This window comes from Gopherus flavomarginatus, chromosome 4 (assembly GCF_025201925.1).
Source record: "Gopherus flavomarginatus isolate rGopFla2 chromosome 4, rGopFla2.mat.asm, whole genome shotgun sequence".
NCBI lineage: Eukaryota > Metazoa > Chordata > Testudines > Testudinidae > Gopherus > Gopherus flavomarginatus.
The window spans coordinates 95,717,577-95,736,885 of record NC_066620.1 but is presented as its reverse complement, the minus strand read 5'-3'; the positions used below and the strand labels follow the sequence as shown (position 1 = coordinate 95,736,885).

At 41.2% G+C, this 19,309-nt stretch overlaps 1 protein-coding gene across 1 annotated transcript in view; it reads left to right on the top strand.

The window, feature by feature from the left end:
* The window catches only part of FNDC1 (fibronectin type III domain containing 1), a 130,183-nt gene that overhangs the window by 58,998 nt on the left and 51,876 nt on the right, over positions 1-19,309 (top strand). The window contains exons 4-10 of the mRNA XM_050949406.1: positions 624-741; positions 3,799-3,986; positions 4,200-4,307; positions 7,789-7,977; positions 9,798-13,070; positions 15,675-15,793; positions 18,294-18,405. Of these exons, the coding sequence (XP_050805363.1) occupies positions 624-741; positions 3,799-3,986; positions 4,200-4,307; positions 7,789-7,977; positions 9,798-13,070; positions 15,675-15,793; positions 18,294-18,405 (4,107 nt within the window). The remainder of the gene's footprint in view (positions 1-623; positions 742-3,798; positions 3,987-4,199; positions 4,308-7,788; positions 7,978-9,797; positions 13,071-15,674; positions 15,794-18,293; positions 18,406-19,309) is intronic.

Below are 19,309 nucleotides of genomic sequence, written 5' to 3'. Positions count from 1 at the left end.
TAGTCCCAGTTCACAGCCAAAATCACTAGAATGCACACTTGGGATTTCTGTGGGGCCTGGCCTGGAGAGGAATCCTTTTCCTTCACTCCTTGACTGAAGCAGCAGTAGAGCTCCTCTCTGGCAAATACTACAACCTCAGGACTGCACTAAGGCCTGTAGCTGGATCACTTTCCCCTTTGCAGAGTGACTGTGGCTCTGCATGGTCAAAGATTTACTGGTCCCAGCCCTCCTCAGACCTGAACAACTTCCAAATTTTACCTTCTGCAGAGCCCAGGGGGCGTGAACCTTGCGCTTCATTTGTTCTGTGCCCTGGGAATATCTGGAGAATGATTGTTATTGTAATTTTGTTATTTATCTGCTATAAATAACTGGTTAGAATTGTCTAAACACTTATAGAATTCTGCACAACAGAACCGCACCTTATTCTTGTACAAAGACATGTAGCAGGGAGAATCATATTGCTGTGGGGTTCTCCCTGTTCTCAGTGTATCATGTGCCATCATCTGTGTTAGTCATTTATCAGTACAGTATATTTACGGTAATGTCATTGCGGCAGAATTACTGCTGCATTGAGATCTCCAAAGTTCTCATTATTGACTCACTGTGTTACCTTGTCATTTCAGAGGAGGATGAGCTAGAGGAGGCAAAAGATATAAGTGTTCGTGTTATGTCCTCTCAATCTGTGCTTGTTACGTGGATGGATCCCATATATGAAAAACCGAAGAAGATTGACCCAACTAGGTACTTTTCTTTGTGGTGATGTTGTTTTCAAGATGTATACTAAAGATTTCAATGTTTACAGCTTTGTTTGCCATTTAAATAATAAAGTGTGGTTACAAGCATAGCTTGACTGAAGTCAGAATATGAACATAGGAATTGCCATATTGGATCAAGGGTTGTCATAAACAGATAGTAGGAGTTAATAGAACAGAAGTACTTTATATCTCTTTTGCCTGTAAAGGGTTAACAAGTTCAGTAAGCCTGGCTGTCACCTGACCAGAGGACCAATCGGGGGACAGGATACTTTCAAATCTTGAGGGAGGGAAGTTCGTGTGTGTGCTGTTAGATTTTGGTTGTTGTTCACTCTGGGGGCTCAGAGGGACCAGACGTGCAACCAGGTTTCTCTCCAATCTCTCTCATACAGTCTCTTATATGTCCAGAATAGTGAGTACTAGGTAGATAAAGCCAGTTAGGCTTATGTTTGTTTTCTTTATTTGCAAATGTGTATTTGGCTGGAAGGAGTTCAAATTTGTATTTTGCTGAAAGGATTTTAATTTGTACTTGTATACTTAGGCTGGGAGGGTATTCCCAGTGTCTATAGCTCAAAGACCCTGTAACATATTCCATCTTAAATTTACAAAGATAATTTTTACTCTTTTTTCTTTCTTTAATTAAAAGCTTGTCTTGTTTAAGAACCTGATTGTTTTTTAATTCTGGTGAGACCCCAGGAACTGGGTCTGGATCCACAAGGGAATTTGTTGGGGAGAAAGGAGGGAAGGGGGAGAGAAAGGTTATTTTCTCTCTGTGTTAGGATTACTTTCTCTCTCAGGGAGAGTCTGGGGGGGGGAGAAAAAAGGAGGGGGGGAGGTGCATTTTCCTCTTTGTTTAAGATTCAAGGAGTTTGAATCACAGTGATCTTCCAGGGTAACCCAGGGAGGGGAAGCCTGGGAGAGGCAATGGTGAGGGAAAAGGTTTACTTTCCTTGTGTTAAGATCCAGAGGGACTGGGTCTTGGGGTTCCCCGAGCAAGGTCTTGGGGGGGACCAGAGTGTACCAGGCACCTGGTGGCAGCGCTACAAGTTCTAAGCTGGTAATTAAGCTTAGAAGAATTCATGCTGGTACCCCATCTTTTGGACGCTAAGGTTCAGAGTGGGAAATTATACCATGACAAAGGTCTATATACATCAATATCCTGTCTCTGACAGTGGCCAGCACCAGATGCTTCAGAGGACAGAGTAAGAACCCTGAAGTAGGTAGATGTAGGAAAATGTGTTCCCACATCAGGGGTCATCTAGTTCTCTAATAGTTAGAGATTGGCTTAAAATCTGAAGCATGAAGATTTAATATCCCTTCCAAAATTTTGTTAGCATTAGCTATTATAACCTGGGATATTCTTGTTAACTGTATAAAGGTCTCACTGCACTCTCTTTCCCCTCTACTTTAACAGTACTGGCAGCCTTAATTTGTTCCACTATGTGTGTCATATACTAGATAAACTGGAGATTTTAGTTTATGGGGAAAGCTTTCCCTGGCCTGATAGAGCATCTGACAGGGAGATACAAGGCCTCAAACTAGAAGGGTTGTAAACCTCTGCTGGTCAATTTTCAATCCAAGATTTATAAGAGTTTCTCCTCTTAACTAAAATAGTTGATAGAAAGACAAAATCCCATATCTAGAAACATCTAAATTTGGGGACAGTTCAGATCCAAATTTTGGGGCTTAGGACGCATTTCAGGGTTTAAAAAGACTGAAGAAAGTTATTGAGCAAGAATATCATGACTGATTGAGTCCAACCTCACGGATAAATTGAAAATCATAAACTCTACCTGAAGCCACCAGCTCTCAGCCCTTTCTGGCTGGAACTCAATCTTTCCTCTCTCTCTCAACCAGTTACCCCTCTGCAGCGTCCTACTGCCTTTAAGTTAGAGAACCTGATTCGCTTCAGGTGAGGCTCATTTTTGGAATCAGGGTTGGCTTAGCCCCAGGCTCTCCAGCCCAAGGGCAAGCCACCCTGTTATAAGAAAGGAGCCATAAAGACTAAAAAGGCACCTGGCTTAATGTGATTGACTCAACTAAAGAAACCAAAAAATGTGTGCTTAAAAGTTGCTAAGGAACATTTTTAGTATTACTCTTCATTTGTATTTCAGTAACTTCTAGTGGCCCCGATCAGGATCAGGCACCATTCTGTGCTGTACACATGTGTCACGAAAAGAAGGCCCTTGCCTCAAAGGCTTGCAATCTAAGTATATGACAATGGGATATATTAACTTCAGAGTGCTTGGCCTCTAGTAATATAAAATCCCACTTGGATGGGGATTGTGGTGGTGGATGGTGCCTGGAATCCTTGATCCACTGGGGGAACCTACAGCCAAAAGATCCTGGTTCAGGAGAGTGCAACCCTGAGATATGCTGATATAGCTCATCCCACAGGGAGACTCCACTGGCAGAGCTCCTAGTAACTCCAGCCTCCAAAGTAAGGCTCTCCTCTCTGTCACAGCCCCTGTTGGAGGACAGCCATGCAAACGCTACCTGATTTCCCCTAGAGTGAGTTCCTCCCAGGGCGCAATCAGCTTCCATCTCATTCACCTTAGCACTGGGGGGAACCTAGATACTACAGTGATCAGTACGGTGACACAATGTCTACACTACAGAGTTCTGCCAGCACAGCTACATTGGTCAGGCATGTGAAGAGCTGTGCTCCCTGACTGACATAGCTGTGCTGGCAGAAATCTGTTGTGTAGATGCAGTTATACCAGCAAAACTGCACTTTTATTCATGTTGCTTGTTTCATTCCAGGGTAGTGGAATAAGCTATACTGATAAAAGAGCAGTTTTGCCAGTGTAAGCTGCGTCCATTTGAGGAGCGCTTTGCTGGTATAATTTACCTCTATCCCTATCCTGGTGACGTGCTCCTCATGTAGACATGTTCTAAAAGAGATTATTTAGCTCATGGTTGCTCACTCTTCCCCTATCACTGACTTTTTTTTTAGCCAAGCACATTAGTAGAAAAAGGCTTGAACTGTGTTTGATTCTAATGACTTCATTTGCTGAATTTTTGGCTCTCACATTTCCATTCCCAGGCGATACGCTGTTCGTTATCGAGAGAAAGGGGAATCAGCAAGGTGGGATTACAAACAAGTGCCTAACAGACGGGTGTTAGTGGACAAGCTGATACCAGACACCGTGTATGAGTTTGCAGTGCGAATTTCAGAGGGGGAGAAGGAAGGCAAATGGAGTGCTTCCGTTTACCAACGAACCCCAGAAGCTGGTATGTATCAAAATTATCTACAACTTGACGTGCCTTTTGAAAATTAGATCTACTGCAGCTACATTGATCTATATTTTAGCAATGCTTTTCATGTTTTGTCTTTGAAATAGTTGCACAGAAGGTGTTGGGATGCAAACATGGGGCAAAAAATATGCCACTGTGTATAACCATTACTTCTGACTTTAATTTCCATTCTTGTGTATTATTTCACAGCTCCTGCAAGTGCACCTGAAAATTTAGACGTTTGGCCAATAAAAGGCAAAACAACCTCTGTCACTGCATCTTGGGACCCTCTTGCAGAGAGTGAAGGGAAAGTAAAAGGTAGGTAATTTCTGCCACTTAATAGATTGAGAGAGAAAATAAAGACAAAATGACCTGCAGAAATCACACTATACTAATAAAGGTAAACTGACGCTGCTGCTGTATGTAATGTACAACTGTAGGGAGCTCAAGTTCTTCAAGAAGGGACTTCCACTCTGTGGTGAGCTGAAATAAAGGAATTTCATGCAAATAGCAGCTGACCATACCAGTAATCTTCTCTTATTAACAGTTCTTGCATGTGTGGGAGAGTTTTCTCCTTTCCAGCTCTGCTTCAGCTTTTGCCATGTGCTTCAGTGAAGCCATTGTGCTTTGCCTGGATGTCACAAAGCCTTTGTCATCAAAATGATTGTGATGTCACAAATACAAACATATGATTTAACTCCTGTAGCAAGAACTGGGGGAAAGTTGTTTACGGAGGCAATACAATGACCTTATGATGGTTAAAAAAAGGAGCATGGGTAGTAGGATAATCATCAGAATGGGTGGAATTATGTTTCATGATTTTTTAAAGTTTACGATAATGTGAAAGTCCCTCTTAAAGAAACAAGCATAAAACATTGGTGTTTGGATATTTCATACAGAAGCAACAGTTACCACAGTAGGAGTGTATTCCAATCAGTAGTAATTTAATTGGATGGGATTTGAACAACCTTCCAGCATTTTTTCCCCCCATCTCCCTTCAAAACTCGATATGCAGGTAATTAGGCTACTTCCACTCACCCATGACTGAAGGAACCATTAGCTTTTCTCTCCATCCCTTTGGAACATTATACAGCTGTCACAGGAGTCACCAAGCCAATGGCAGAGGGAGAAAGAGTGGGCATATATCATATCAGCACAAAAGACTTGCATAGTGTGCACTCCAGGGGTGAAATCTGTCTCCACTAAAATCAACAGGAGTTTTGCCAGGCACTTCAGTGGAGGCGAAGTTTCACCCTAGAGCTTAAACACCTCCCCCCCCCAAAAGGACCTGCTCAGTGATGCATGGATGTGATGTGAAATTTTAAAAACGTGCCCTGAGTTTTGAGGAATCCTGAAATTTTGCTGAAATTTTCAAATGTGGCCAGTGATTTGGGTGACTCTATTTCTGAATGCTCAACTTGATGCCCCTTTTTACAGGGGCCTGGTTTTCAGAGGCTGAGTGCTTAACTCTGGAAAACCAGGCCCCTTTAAGCTGCCACAGGTTGGGGATTGAAAAATTGGTCACCCCAAATCACTTAGGAAAATGAAGGCCAAAATGTTTTCTTTTGATGTGATGTACCATAGGAGAGGGATTTTTTATGAACCTGATTAAATTATATAGGTACAGTGAAAATGAAATCATGGAATAGGTCTCTTGTGATCATTGTTTACTCCAAACACTAGCTTTATTTCACACACCTTGTAAGCTTTTTTGTTTGTTTTCCATTTTGATCACCTTTCATATCTCACTAATGGAGGACATTGCCCTCTAGCAGCCAAACAAAAGGGCCAGAAATAACAATTGTTGTAGAGTTTTCCTGGGCAGTGCCGCTATGTCATTCCTGTATATCATATGTTTCGTACCTCCAGTATGGATATTCTTTACTACCAGAAAGGAAGAATATTTCCCAGGCCTTCTAGTGATTAGCAGCCTTTGCACTGATAAGTAAAATTCATTCATGTCTGACAGTGTGAATGATGCATTTTTAATCGGTTTTTATGAGTTGTTCCAGGTCTTACAGTCATCACATTTCTTATTGCAACCATTATAGATTCGTTTTTAGAGGGGAAAAGAAGTTCCTTAATTTTTTTAATAGAGTGTTGTGGGCTATAGTTTTCCTTGGGCTCTGCCCTGGAGCACTTCTCCATAGTCCTAGAAAAGAGTTTCCAAAGTTCTCTTTTATGGCTAATAATAAGATTTTTAAAATTATAGAGGGATGAAAAAGGCATCTTGCAGGTTACTATACAAAAAATGCTACTCTCTGAATCAAGGCCTTATGAGAGTGTAAAGGGGAAAACTATAGGTTATATGTTCCCCTTCATGCATAAATTATTCCCATTAGGGAGAAGTTCACCCAAGTGCAGATGGCCAATGCCAGGCCTCAGCACCACTTCAGTCTTATTTTGAGAGGTGCTGTTTTCAGAAGGATTTAAATAGTGCCTAGACCTTGTGCTGGTCCCCTGCACAGGGTGAACATCTCCCATTACAGTTAATGAATGTTGTGTGTCAGTGAGGGGGAAATATGTATTTAACTGTGTTGGACGGAGCTTGTGTGTTGTTACTACCGTCTGTCCATCATTAGGTTAAGGTATTTCTTTTAGATAAGATCTCAACTTATCAAGGCAAGAATTTAATATACTGTATAGTTGCCCTATATGGACAACTGTACTAATCAAGACCCTAATCCACAAAAGCATTTAAGCATGTGCTTAACTTTTAAACATGTGAGTAGTCTCACTGGCTGCCATGGGACTACTCGTGGGCTTCAAATTAAGCTCCTGCTTAAATGCTGTGTTAGTAGGGAACCTAAGGTCCCAGTATTGCCAAGGATCTAGTGATTAGACCTCTGCATCTGGTGGAGTCCCACAAAAACTATGGGACTCTATGTGGTAGTGGGGATTCTTCTGCCGGATTGGGGCCTTAAAGTGCAAAGTGATTACAGAGTGATTATAGAGTCCTGCATCAGGACTCTATAGCAAATAAATGATAGAAGAATAAGCAGCACTAATCAAAGTATTTTACCTGCTTTTAATATTGCATGTCTTAAAGGTTAGTTGGGTACCTACACTGTTTTGTATCAAACATTTTTATAATTTCGACTAGAATTAAAAGGTTTGAACCTGCTGACTAACTGTCAGAGTATTTACAATCAGTACCACCCTATTTTACTAACATAAATAACTCTGTAATAGCAATACAGAACAGTTATTGGTTGCATCAGACTTTATTGCCAGTAGCTATAAGGCAATTAAAAACTGGTTAGAATATTACTGTTTCATTATGTTCACCAAATTTTCTAACTATCATTAGATTCAATCCATTAAGTTTGTATTAGAATAAATGCTGAGTGTAGAATTTTTTGACTCTTCAGTGTTCACAAGTAAAAATTGTGATAGCAATAGCTAAACCACCCACTATTTGACTTTGTAACTATTATTTTTTTCCACTTGCTTTCCATTTGAGATGCATAGCTCCCACCGCAATTATTGGTTGGTATAACGATCAATAATTAAGGTTGTTGCTTAAATATTCTGTAGGATTTATCTCCTGTATTCTGTATACTTAATCAGCTAACTTACTATACATATAAATATATATTCTTGTCCAATACGTTGAAAGAATGTTTATTTAGCTTACTGTATATCATGTCTTTATACTCCAGCTGTTGACTCGACGTGCATTGCTAATGTATTAATTTTAGTAATGCACGTTCTAATTCATCCTACCCATACAGTCTGTCCACTGGAAACAGGACTGTTTTCAGTTTCCTCCTTCCAACCGTCTGCCAAATCATTTCAGAATACATTCTTTCATACGCCCCGGCTCTCAAACCATTCGGAGCAAAGTCCATCACCTACCGTGGAGGTACTACTTCTGCCATAATAGATGGTCTGCAGCCTGGGGAACGCTATATTTTCAAAATTCGTGCAGCAAACAGGAGGGGACAAGGTCCTCAGTCTAAAGCCTTCAGTGTCATTATGCCAACAGGTAAGTATTGTGTGTCTATGACTCAGTCTATACATTCTTGCCATTGACTTGTTTGTGTAACTTTTTATTGCAGTCATTGGCTTTTTATTCCACTAAACTGCAGAATTTCATAACACTGTTTCATTTCAGAGGTTCTTTAATAGCCAGCTTGTTATAAGCTTTAAAACTTAGATCTGTCATGGCAATACTGATTCAGTCAGTCATCAGCTTCATAGCACATACAGTATAAAGAGAAACAAATATTTTAAGTAAACATGTATATCTGGCTGTTTCATTACCTGCTGCATGAAAATATATATTCCTTTTGCTTTACAATTTTCGGTGAAATCTATACTGTATTTTGTTTGCTTGTACTCTTCCTTACAATATTTGCAACATATAAAAACTAAATTTTAAATGTTAATCCACCAAGTTCTGCAAAACTTACTTAGGCAAAACTCCAAAATATTTGCTTTTTACTTTGAATATATTGTTATATAGACAAAAACATGATCTGTTGTCTATTATTAATGTAGCATTAAGGGTCAGATCCTCAGCTGGTATACTTCAGCATAGCTGCATTGAAAGCTGAAGCTAGACAAATTCAGACTGGAAATAAGGCTTATGTTTTTAATGGTGAGAGTAATTAACCAGTGGAACAATTTACCAAGAGTCATGATGGATTTCTTCTCCAGCACTGACAATTTTTAAACCAAGACAGGATGGTTTTCTAACAGATCTGCTCTAGGAATTATTTTGGGGAAGTTCTATGGCCTGTGCTATACAGGAGATCAGACTAGATCAGTGTGTTTTTCTGGGGACCCAGTTGAAAATTGTTGATGCCCATGATCCCATGGAGCTGGAGATGAGGGGTTTGGGATGTTGGAGGGGGCTTTGGGCTGGGACAGGGGTTTGGGGTGCAGGAGTGGGTCAGGGCTCTGGGCTGGGGATGCAGGCTCTGGGCTGGGGCTGGGAATGAGGAGTTTGGGGTGCAGGAAGGGGTTCTGGGTTTGTGGAGGGATCAGGGCTGGGGCAGGGGTTGGAGTGTGAGGTTGGGTCAGCGGTGCAGCCGGGGTGCAAAGGCAGGCTTCCCAGCTGTCCTGGCACTGCGGGCTGCACTGTGCCCCAGAAGTGTCCAGCAGCAGGTCTGGTTCCTAGGCGGAGGCACACAAATGGCTTTGCGTGACTCTCACCTGCTGGCACCGCCCCCCACCCCAGTTCCCATTGGCTGGTTCCTGGCCAATGGGAGTGCAGAGCCGGTGCTAGGGGTGGGGGCAGTTTATGGAGCCCCAGGGCCCCCCTGCCTAGAGGCTGGACCCGCTGCTGGCCGCTTCCGGGGTGCAGCGTGGTGTCGAAACAGGTAGGCATTAGCCTGCCTTAGCTGGGCAGCATTGCCGATGGGACTTTTAATGTCCTGGTCAGTGATGCTGACTAGAGCAACCCAGTATCTGACATACCGTGACCCAGTACTGGGTCATGACCCAAACTTTGAAAAACGCTAGACTAGATCAAAATGGTTCCTTCTGCCCTTAGAATCTATTAACCTGTTAAATCAATAAAGCTATGCTGAAGATCTGGCTCCAATTATTTGTATTGCATTGCCTACTCTCACCTGACTTATTATTTATTTTTATTATATTAAGTTTTCCCCAATTGATAATGTAGTGATATTTGTATTTCCCAGTAGGTTGACTAACATTGAATTAAGTATTGTCCAATGTTCTAAAGCATGATCTGGATCTTGTTGGCTGATTCATTTTTCTTAGGCAGTTTTTATGCTGTTTTTACATATACTGTATCATTGTGAATTTTTAAAAAAATGTATTTTTTTTCTTTTGCAGCCAGTAGGGATGATTCAAATGTTCATCAACAAACAAACATTCAAGATAATATGGAGTCTAAAAAACCTGGTGATGATGTGCCTTCATCCCCATCTCGAACCTTTTCTGTTCCTTCTCGGAAAATCCAACCATCAGCTTCCTCTAAGCATACTGCTGTTCATTCATCTAGTTCTCCTAGTGGTGGAGATACAAAAAGTCCTCTTTCTGAGTTTAAGAATAAACTGTTGACTGGTAGTGGGGTGCTGAGTAAATCACAGCTATTCTCTAAAAAGACATCAGAGCGAGAACCTGATCCCCAATTCACTGAAGTCACAGATGATCAAGATTCCTCCATTGAAATGCCAACAGCATTGCCTAAAACCCAAGATCAGAGAAGAAACATTGGGCCCTACTCTCCTAGCCGGCCATTTCCCTCTGTCCTTTCTTCAGGTAGAACACCAGTTAGGCCACGCACTCCAGTAAGGACAAGACAAATGAGCACAGACAAACATGGCTCCTCTTCATCTTCCTTGTCCCAACGCTCCTCATCCTCTGCATTTTCTCCCATTTCTAAGTACACAGATAATGAAACAAAGCGTCAGAGACAAGGCAACTCTAATATTCCTTCTTCCCCTAAAATCCCTTTAGATAATCTTCCTGCTGAAAATGTACCTCATGATATTGCAGATAGTGTGGAGGAAAAGCAAATAAGTCTAGATTCTGTGCCATTAAAAAAAACAGGGTCTAGTCAAGTATCTCCTAAAACTCCAGAACACACTCGCTTGGCTTTACCATTGAATCGGCAGTCTTCTGTGTCTCGCAAGGTGGTCCAGAGCCATCAGACTAAGCCACACATCTCTTCTGTGCCAGTTAAATTACCTACATCATCAACAGTTACAAACTCTCAAAGTCATTCACGCTATCCCTCTTCTAAATTAGTTCACTCTGATACCCTGGATAGTTATGACAATTATGATGACAAAGAGGCAGATAGTAGAAATGATAGGTCAAGTTCCAGTTCTTCTCATGATGCAGATTCACTTCCGTCACTGCAAACGAAACTTCACTCAGGTTCTAATCCTCACATGTTGAAGGATCCAAAATTAGCCACGGCCGCTGCATCATCACAGTCTGCTGTTTCTGCTTCTGCTAGTCATACTTTGACTAACTCACGCATTCCATCTTCTGCTAAACACAAGTATGATGGAAGGGATGTTGATGATGGTAATTATAGTGAGGACACAGAAACAGAAGGCGAAGAGAAAAGACAAGACTTTTCCTCGTCTAGGTTTAATTCTAGGTCTTTTTTAGGACAGACTGCCTCTGAACATTTTAATTTGCTCAAGCACAAGTCATCTCATACAATCAATAAGTTTCCAAACAAGATCAGTAGTAGTCAAGAATCTAAGCTACCACCCTCTAAACCCCCGTATTCTGCTGTCTCCTCAAAGGTTCATCCTCAGACTAATGCACGCCTAACCTCAGCTAGTGCCACTAGGTCTAGTTCCAATATTGAGAGAGATACTAGAGAACGGGAAGGTGAAGATGAGAAACCTTTACCCTCAACTATTGCACATGACCATTCATCTTCCTCTTCTAGACTGTCATCTTCAGCAGCAGTCTATTCTAGAAGAAGTCCTTCAGTAGAGTCTAGTGTTCACCACAGAGAGCCAGTCAAACAAAAATCACAGCTCCCTGGTTCAGAAGATGAACTTCTTATTACAGAAATAGAGGAAACTCCCACAAAATCAGGCTCTTTGCTTACAGTCCACCGATCTTCTTCATTGCCCTCAATATCTGGGAGATCTCCCTCGTCTACCAAAACTAACCACCACTCTAGTCCTAGTGTTTCTCACCAGGTAACAAATGGTCAGTTTGCAAGGTCAAGAGCTTTATCAGGCTCGTCATCTTCCACTGGGTCTTCATCAGTGGCTACTGCAGAAAAGTATTCTCGTGTACAGTCTTCTACTTCCAAACAACAACCTGATGATCAGGACAGTAAGGAGGTGAAGGAAACCTTTGCGAAATCAAAACAAAGTATACCTTTGTCTAAAAAAACATTAACTGGAGGCTCTCATTTTTCATCTAAAAAACCTCTCCATTCAGAACCAAGCTCTTCTCAAAAGGCACATGCGGGTCAGTCTCAACTTCCATTCTCCTTATTAAATTCTAGAGGCTGGCTTCCTTCTCAGATCTCCCACAAAAGTAATGAAAAATTGCAGGAGGATGAGGATGTGGCTGAGGAGGAGGAAGCAGATGACAAAATAAATGCCCATTCTGCATTTCCTAAAGATGTCTCTTCTTCTAGGAGAATATCTACCTCTTTGTCTCAGGGAAGTTCTAGCTCATCTCTTTCAAAGCTCCAGCAGTCAGTTTCTCAAATTAGTAAAGTTGATGAAAAACACAAAAGTAGTCATGACTCTCTAACTTCTTCCAGAGGATCAAGTTCATCTTTGCCAGCAGGCAGACATGTTGGATCCAGGGTAGCCACTTCAAATGGACAGGTGTCAGATTCGTATAAACAATCTTCATCTTCCTATCAGTCAGAACCCTCTCAGCCAGGCTCTAGCTCCATCACTGACACAGCAAAGGACAATCAGAATAGCAGGGATACTTCTTTATCTTCAAAGTCATCCTCCACTTCTTTAAGACAAACTCATCCTTCAGTTCCTAATTACCATTCAGGTTCCAGAGTCCCTACTAGAATAGCATTCAAAAGTGAGAAAAAATATGGACCATTCCAGTCACAACCATCAAAAGTGGAACCTTCTCCAAAAGCTCCTTTCTCCTCTATATCTAAATCTCGCCAGTCAGGTTCAAAAGATGATGATGATGGTGAGGGAGAAGTGAAGGAGAAACCCACATTATCTTCAGCAGCAAGATGGTCATCTTCCTCCAATTCTAGAGGCAGTACAAATATGAATGGCAATGGTGCCAGGGATAAAAGGAAACCCATGGGCTCTCGTCTAATACACAAAGTAAACTCTGCAGAAGAAAAAGAGGAGGAAGAACCTCCCACTTCAAAACAATCTCTTCCTGCCTCACAAGGCAGGTCATTTTCTTCTGTAGTCTCAAGAATTTCTCAGACTCCTAACAAACCACATAGATCTTCTAAGCCAAGACTGGACTGGCCTGGCTCCTCTGCATCCATATCTGTGCCTTCTCAGCTGTATCCCACACGCCCTGCTTCTCCAACTCTTACTTCATCTTCATCCCCTGTCGTGCCCCATCAACGACTACAAAGGCAACGAAACCTTTCTCAGCGGCAATTTGTCAGACCTCCATATAGACAAGGTAATATGTTTTAAATTAGTTTATGAATTTTACTGTCTTGAATGTTCCTCTCCACTTATCAGTTGTTAGATGAAAGCTATATTGTTTCATCAGGATACAAGTTAAAGTATATAATTCAGTGTAAAGTATTATTCATATTTTGGTAGTATCCAGAAAGCCCCATCAGAGTTGGGTCCCCATTGTGCTGTGCACGGTACAAACACAGAGGGTGATATGGGAAGAGACCACAGTCAGAAGACTTTATCCTACAATCTGACCTGATGCATATACCTTTGGGGTGTCCTGCAAAATCAGTGAGGCTCAGGGTGTTCTCAAGGGGATCAGATGACAGAGTCAGGGACTATGTATGGAAACTGGGCAATGCTAGGGTTGTCAATTTTGGTTGGATCTATTCCTGGAGGTTTCATCACATGACATAATCTTTAATTAAAGATTCATCTTTAATTTCTGGAGACTCCAGGACAATCCTGGATGAGAGATTGAGTGTAGAGTCTGATTTTCCAGAGGTGCTGGGCACCCACAACTCCAGTAGACTGAAATGGTACCCGTGGGTGATCTAAAAATCAAGCCCTTCAGATTTTTAGATCTGCCAGTTATCTCTGTCTGTGTGGAGCTGGAATACCACCTCCTCAGCAGGAACAGAACTTGAAAGCTACCAGCAAAGGGAGTGTACGTTGACTGAGCATTGCATATGTTTGATGGGGGCAGGATTCTAAAATTGCTCTCCATCCCATGGTTGAGTGCCTGTAGATGAAGCTAATGCTGTTCTAGCTCTGAGCGAAATTATATTATACAAAGCTGTGTGAGATGAGGTTTGTTCTTTCAGTGTTTTCTTCTAGAGCAGAGGAGAACTGTTATAGAGGCATTTCCACCCCCGCACCCCTTTTGGGTTCTTTGCAAAAGGTCAGTATAGGGTTTGATTAAAAAAAATGATTCCATATTGTGATGGACTTTTTAAAAATGCTTATGAAGTTCAAGAATGTTTTTAGTGACTAAAGATCTATTTGGAAATTGTGCGTCTGCTTTGTTTAAAATCCAACAGGGATCAGAGCAGACAGGCCAAACATGTTAGAAAGAAAACAAGTGTTGTCCTCTTCCGAACAAATCAGTGTGGAATGCTGTTTTCTGCTGCACAGATATGAAAGTGTTCCAACAGTGCATCCCAACAGAAATGTAAATGCCTACTTTTAAAAATAACTGGCCAGATTGTATATCAAAAGTCACTCTCCAGTGGAGTGTCTCCTGATTTACTATGATATAACTGAGAGGAGAATCAGGCCCAGACACTTTGTATGTTTTTCTTTGTTCTTTCCACTTCTTATACTTATATGAAAACTAAGGTTTTGATCCAGGCTTCTTGAGTCAATAGCAAACCTCCCATTAACTTCCATGGGAGCAAGACTGGGTCTGCTATGTATATCTAAAACAAACCCCTAATTTTCTAGTCTGAACCAACGGAAGGCTAAAAACTCCAGAATGAAAATACATTCTTAATGTGAAACCCGCTGAGCTGACATATTGCAACATATTTGGTCCTTTCTTTAGCAGGGCGTTCATGTGGCTGCTATTTATTTCAGAGACACTTTCCCCGTTACAGCATTAGCTGAAGCATTCCTGCTAAAAGCAGTCAGTCCGTAGGGTAAAAATTGCAAGTGTGGTGCCAAGGTGTTCTCGGGGTTTTTGAATTTGTTCCCACCAGAAAATCATCAAGAGCCAAGCTAGACCTTTCTTACCGTGTGATGCAAGATGAGATCCCCTAACAATAGATACTGGAATCCTTCAGCAGATAGTTCCATGGCTGGTAATCCCTTTGTTCTAAACTTTTCAGGTCAACTGATCTGGGTGCTGTAGGTTCACTGAGGATATACACTCTCTAATTTGAGTGCTATGTAATTTCTTGATCTACTGTAAATTATGGAGAAGGCATGCAAGCACTGTGGTGATGGGTGCCTTATAAATGTCTGTAATCATTATAATGGTTTGGGTTTCAGCTTTAATTTTGAATTTCCTAGTTTTAATCGGTTCTGGGCCTGGTTTACTGATACTGAAATGGTGCAAGGCAGCCATAACATGACACAAAGCAGCCATAAATCAGGTTTAAGCAGCCAGTTAGGCCAGGTTTACATCTTCTTTGCATCAACAGAGCAGTGCACAGTAGCCAGAGTGTAGTGGTGAATCAAACCCTTTATATTTAGTTTATTTTAAACCCAGCTTTATTTACTGGAATCAGTACATAAATTGATTCCATCATCAGCATAGCAATAAGATGGACACCTGAAGGCAAGTGAAAACGAGGCTGACCGAAAATAACATGGCAAAGAGCTGTGGAAACCAAGCTGAAAAACCTGGGGCAGAGCTGGGGAACCATTGAAAGAGTTGCGAGAAACAGACAGGAGTAGAAGAGCTTTGTCACTGCCCTAAACGCCAGAGGTGTAATAGGAACGTGATGATGATGATTGATTATGTACTGGACGTATCCCTTTATGTGTAAATAATTAAGCACAGTTTGTAATGACCATTGTATTTGTTCATGTTGTAAAGTGTGGTTTGGTTCTGTGCACATGCTTGTTAAGAATACTGAATATATTGTTTTCTCTATTTCAGGTAGTAATGGTAGGCCCAATCTTACAACAAAAACAAATATAAATGGGAAAATACTACCTGGTAATAATGGAAAACTAAGTGGACAAAGAATAATCAATGGTCCTCAAGGAACAAAGTGGGTAGGGTGATCTTCTTTGCAAATTCAAGATGCTTTGACTTATTTTTTTAAAAAAGAAATGGTGCTCTTCACCAAAAAGAATATAAAATGAGATCAGACTGAGGATCCCTTCTGGCCTTAAAATTGATGACTCTATGAAAAAAAATAATGTATTTATTGTTGTGTGATTTAAATAGCTGATTTAGGGCTTAAGGAGTTGGATTTTCAAAAGCACTTATGTAATTTAGCAGCATAAACTCCACTGACTTCAATTAAGTGCTTTTCAGTTATGTCAAACTTAGCTCTTCTTTACATGGGGAAATTGACCAGCACAGCTATTCTGAAATAACTATTCCGTAACAGCTATTCCATTATAGTTGCCTATGAGGACATTCTTCTTCCAGAATAAGAGTATCCACACAGGCAGTTACTGCAGAATAGCTGCTATTGAGCTTTAAACTCAAACTCTGTCTTATTGTGGAATAGCATTCCTATGCAGACAAGCCCTCAGCACCAGATTTTTAAAGGTATTCGGGCACATAAAGATAGACATCTTGTAGGTTTTTAAGAAGCACTTAGGTATCTAATTTCCATTGATTTCAGTGGGAGTTAAGTGCCAAGGCATTTTTGAAAATTCCGCTAGGTGTCTCTTTCAATGTAAGAACGTAAGAGCTGCCAGACTGGGTCAGACCATGGTCCATCTTGCTCAGTATTCTGTCTCCGACAGTGGCCTGAATTAGAGCTTCAGGAGGACTGTACAGTACAGAGCAATTATCGAGTGATCCATCCCTGTCTTTCATTCCCAGCTTCCGGTAGTAGGAGGTTTAGGATCGCCCCAAGCTTGGGGTTGCCTTCCATACCATCTTGGCCAATAGCTGTTGATGGACCTGTAAAAAGCGACAGAGTCCTGTAGCACCTTATAGCACGCTCCAATACTTCTGTTAGTCTATAAGGTGCCGCAGGACTCTTTGTCACTTTTTACAGATCCAGACTAACATGGCTATCCCTCTGATAATTGATGGACCTATCCTCCAGGAACTTATCCAGTTCTTTTTTGAACCCAGTTACAGTTTTGGTCTTCACACCATCCCATGAAAATAAGCTCCACTGGTTAGTTACATATTTTACGAAAAAGTACTTATTTGTATTAAGCATGCTGCCTATTAATTTCATCAGGTGGCCCCTGGTTTTTGCACTGTGTGAAAAGGTAAATAACACTCCTCTAGTCACTTCTCCCACACCATTCATGATTTTATAACCTCTATTATATTCCCCTTCCCTCCCCACCCCACAGTCATCTCTTTCCCAAGCTGAATAGCCCTAATCTCTCCTCATATGGAAGCCATTCCATAACCTTGATCATCTTTGTTGCCCTTCTCTGAACCATTTCCAGTTCTCTATATCCTTTTTGAGATGGAGGCAACCAGAACTGGACACAGTATTGAAGGGGTGGACGTTATAATATTTTCTGTCTTGCTTTCGATCCCTTTCCTCATAGTTCCCAACATACTATTAGTCATCCCTAGGTGCCTAAATGCCTTCTAAAATCTGCTGTTCAGGGCAAATCCCACCTACCATGTTGATAACCAGCCTATGTATGGAAGGAATTTTTATTTCTGGCCCACACTGTTTCGTGCCTCACTCCTCAAATAGTCCCATTGCAATCAAGGGGATGCTCAAAGAGTAAGGTACCCTGCAACCTGAATAACAGCACAGAATAAATAAATATCATATGGCATTTTAGCATTCTTAGTGTGTATTAGATGAACATATTCAAATGCCTGTTGAGGAAGACATTTTCAAGATAGTGTGAAAAACATGCACATGGGCATTTAAAAAATTTAAACTATTTTGATCTGACACTTAGCACCCGTCTTCCATAATGTCTGGCTTGATGCATCTAAACCTTTTGGTTTCCTTTTGTAAACATATGAAATCATTTTTGGAAACAATTAAAATTAAAGGGTGAGTAAAAATTTCAAAAGTGCCTACAGCCTGAGTTTTTAAAGGTCTTTAGGGCATTGTTGCACTCAGCGTTTCAATGTCTAACTGACTTAGAAGCCTAACACTTGTTTTCAAAGATGATTTAGGCACTTAGGAATCTAACTACCATTGATTGTCTATGGGATTTTGGCTTCAAAGGGCCTAAAGTCCCTTTGAAAATGCTATTTAGGCTCCTAAATTATTTATGCATTACAATGCTGAGCTAAGCAACACCTAAATACCTTTATAAACTTGGGCCCAAGTCACTTACAAGCCTAAATACCATTTTCAAAAGTGCTTAAGTAATTTTGGAGTCCTATGGACTTCGGCTCCTAACGAGGTGATTTTCAAAGGCACAATTAATAGTTAGGGACTTAACTGCCATTTGTTCTTTTGAAAATCTCTCCCTAAGTGATTCAGGCACTTCTGAAAATGTAACTTCAAACTTCTCTCTTTCCTGCTGTTACTAATATGGTAAAATTTAATTTCACATTTTTTCATGTCAGGTGAGTTTCAGTATTTCTATCGCTGCTTTTTAGATTGTAGATCTCGACAGAGGGCTAGTGTTAAATGCTGAAGGAAGATACCTCCAAGATTCCCAAGGAAAGCCCCTCCGAGTGAAACTAGGAGGAGATGGACGCACTATTGTTGGTAAGGACAGACTTTCTTCCTAAAGAAATATAGTTTTCATATCCATGGTGCAAAATTCTAGCAAATATGGCAGAAGTGGCATATTGATTTTATTTAGGGACGGATTGTAGCCCAGTTTAATATGGCAGCACAAGGCAATAAGGGGAATATCCTCTTCACTGCATGAGTGTGAAGAGGCCATGGTATTACACCCAGTGGTGTCTTCCTCCCCCAAGTAGGTGGGCAGGGAGAGTTTACTCTCAACCTGATCAGAGCTGAGCCAGTATGAGAGGAAGTAACCTGAGCCCCAAAAAGGCCTGCATTAAATTAATTCGTACACGGAGCAGCAAGGAAGATGATAATTCCTAGTCCAGGCTCTTCCAGGAGGAGCTCAGCTACACACCACCCTTCCTCATACAGGGCATTGAACATAAGTTCAGTGGGGACCTTAATATTTATATTATAATCATTCCCAGGGACTTTGACCAGGATTAGGGCCCTTTTTTAACAAATACTGGACAAACACAAAGGTAGGTGCAGTCCTTGCCCCGAAGAGCTTACAATTATATTCTTGTCAATCTATAAATAGGGATGAGTGTGAAATATACTGTACAGACAGTGTTAACCTGCTCCTCTGTTCAGCCGGAGAGCAACCTCCTGGCACAGCTGTTCCTGCTGGGAACAGGGATAATTTGCATGGGTGGTTTTGTATAGGAACAATTGCTCGTTGGGGGCTGTCACTCATGACCATACAGCCAACCAAGGCTGCTTTCCCTGTGGCCATATCCCCCTTTATCTCTTTGTAATTGCACCTGTAAATGTGCAATAGAATGGGGTTCTGTGACATCTTGGAGGAGGCGAAATTGGATACAAGATGAGTGGAATCTGCATCTCTGCTCCTGGGCCTGAGGCAGAGAATCAGAGA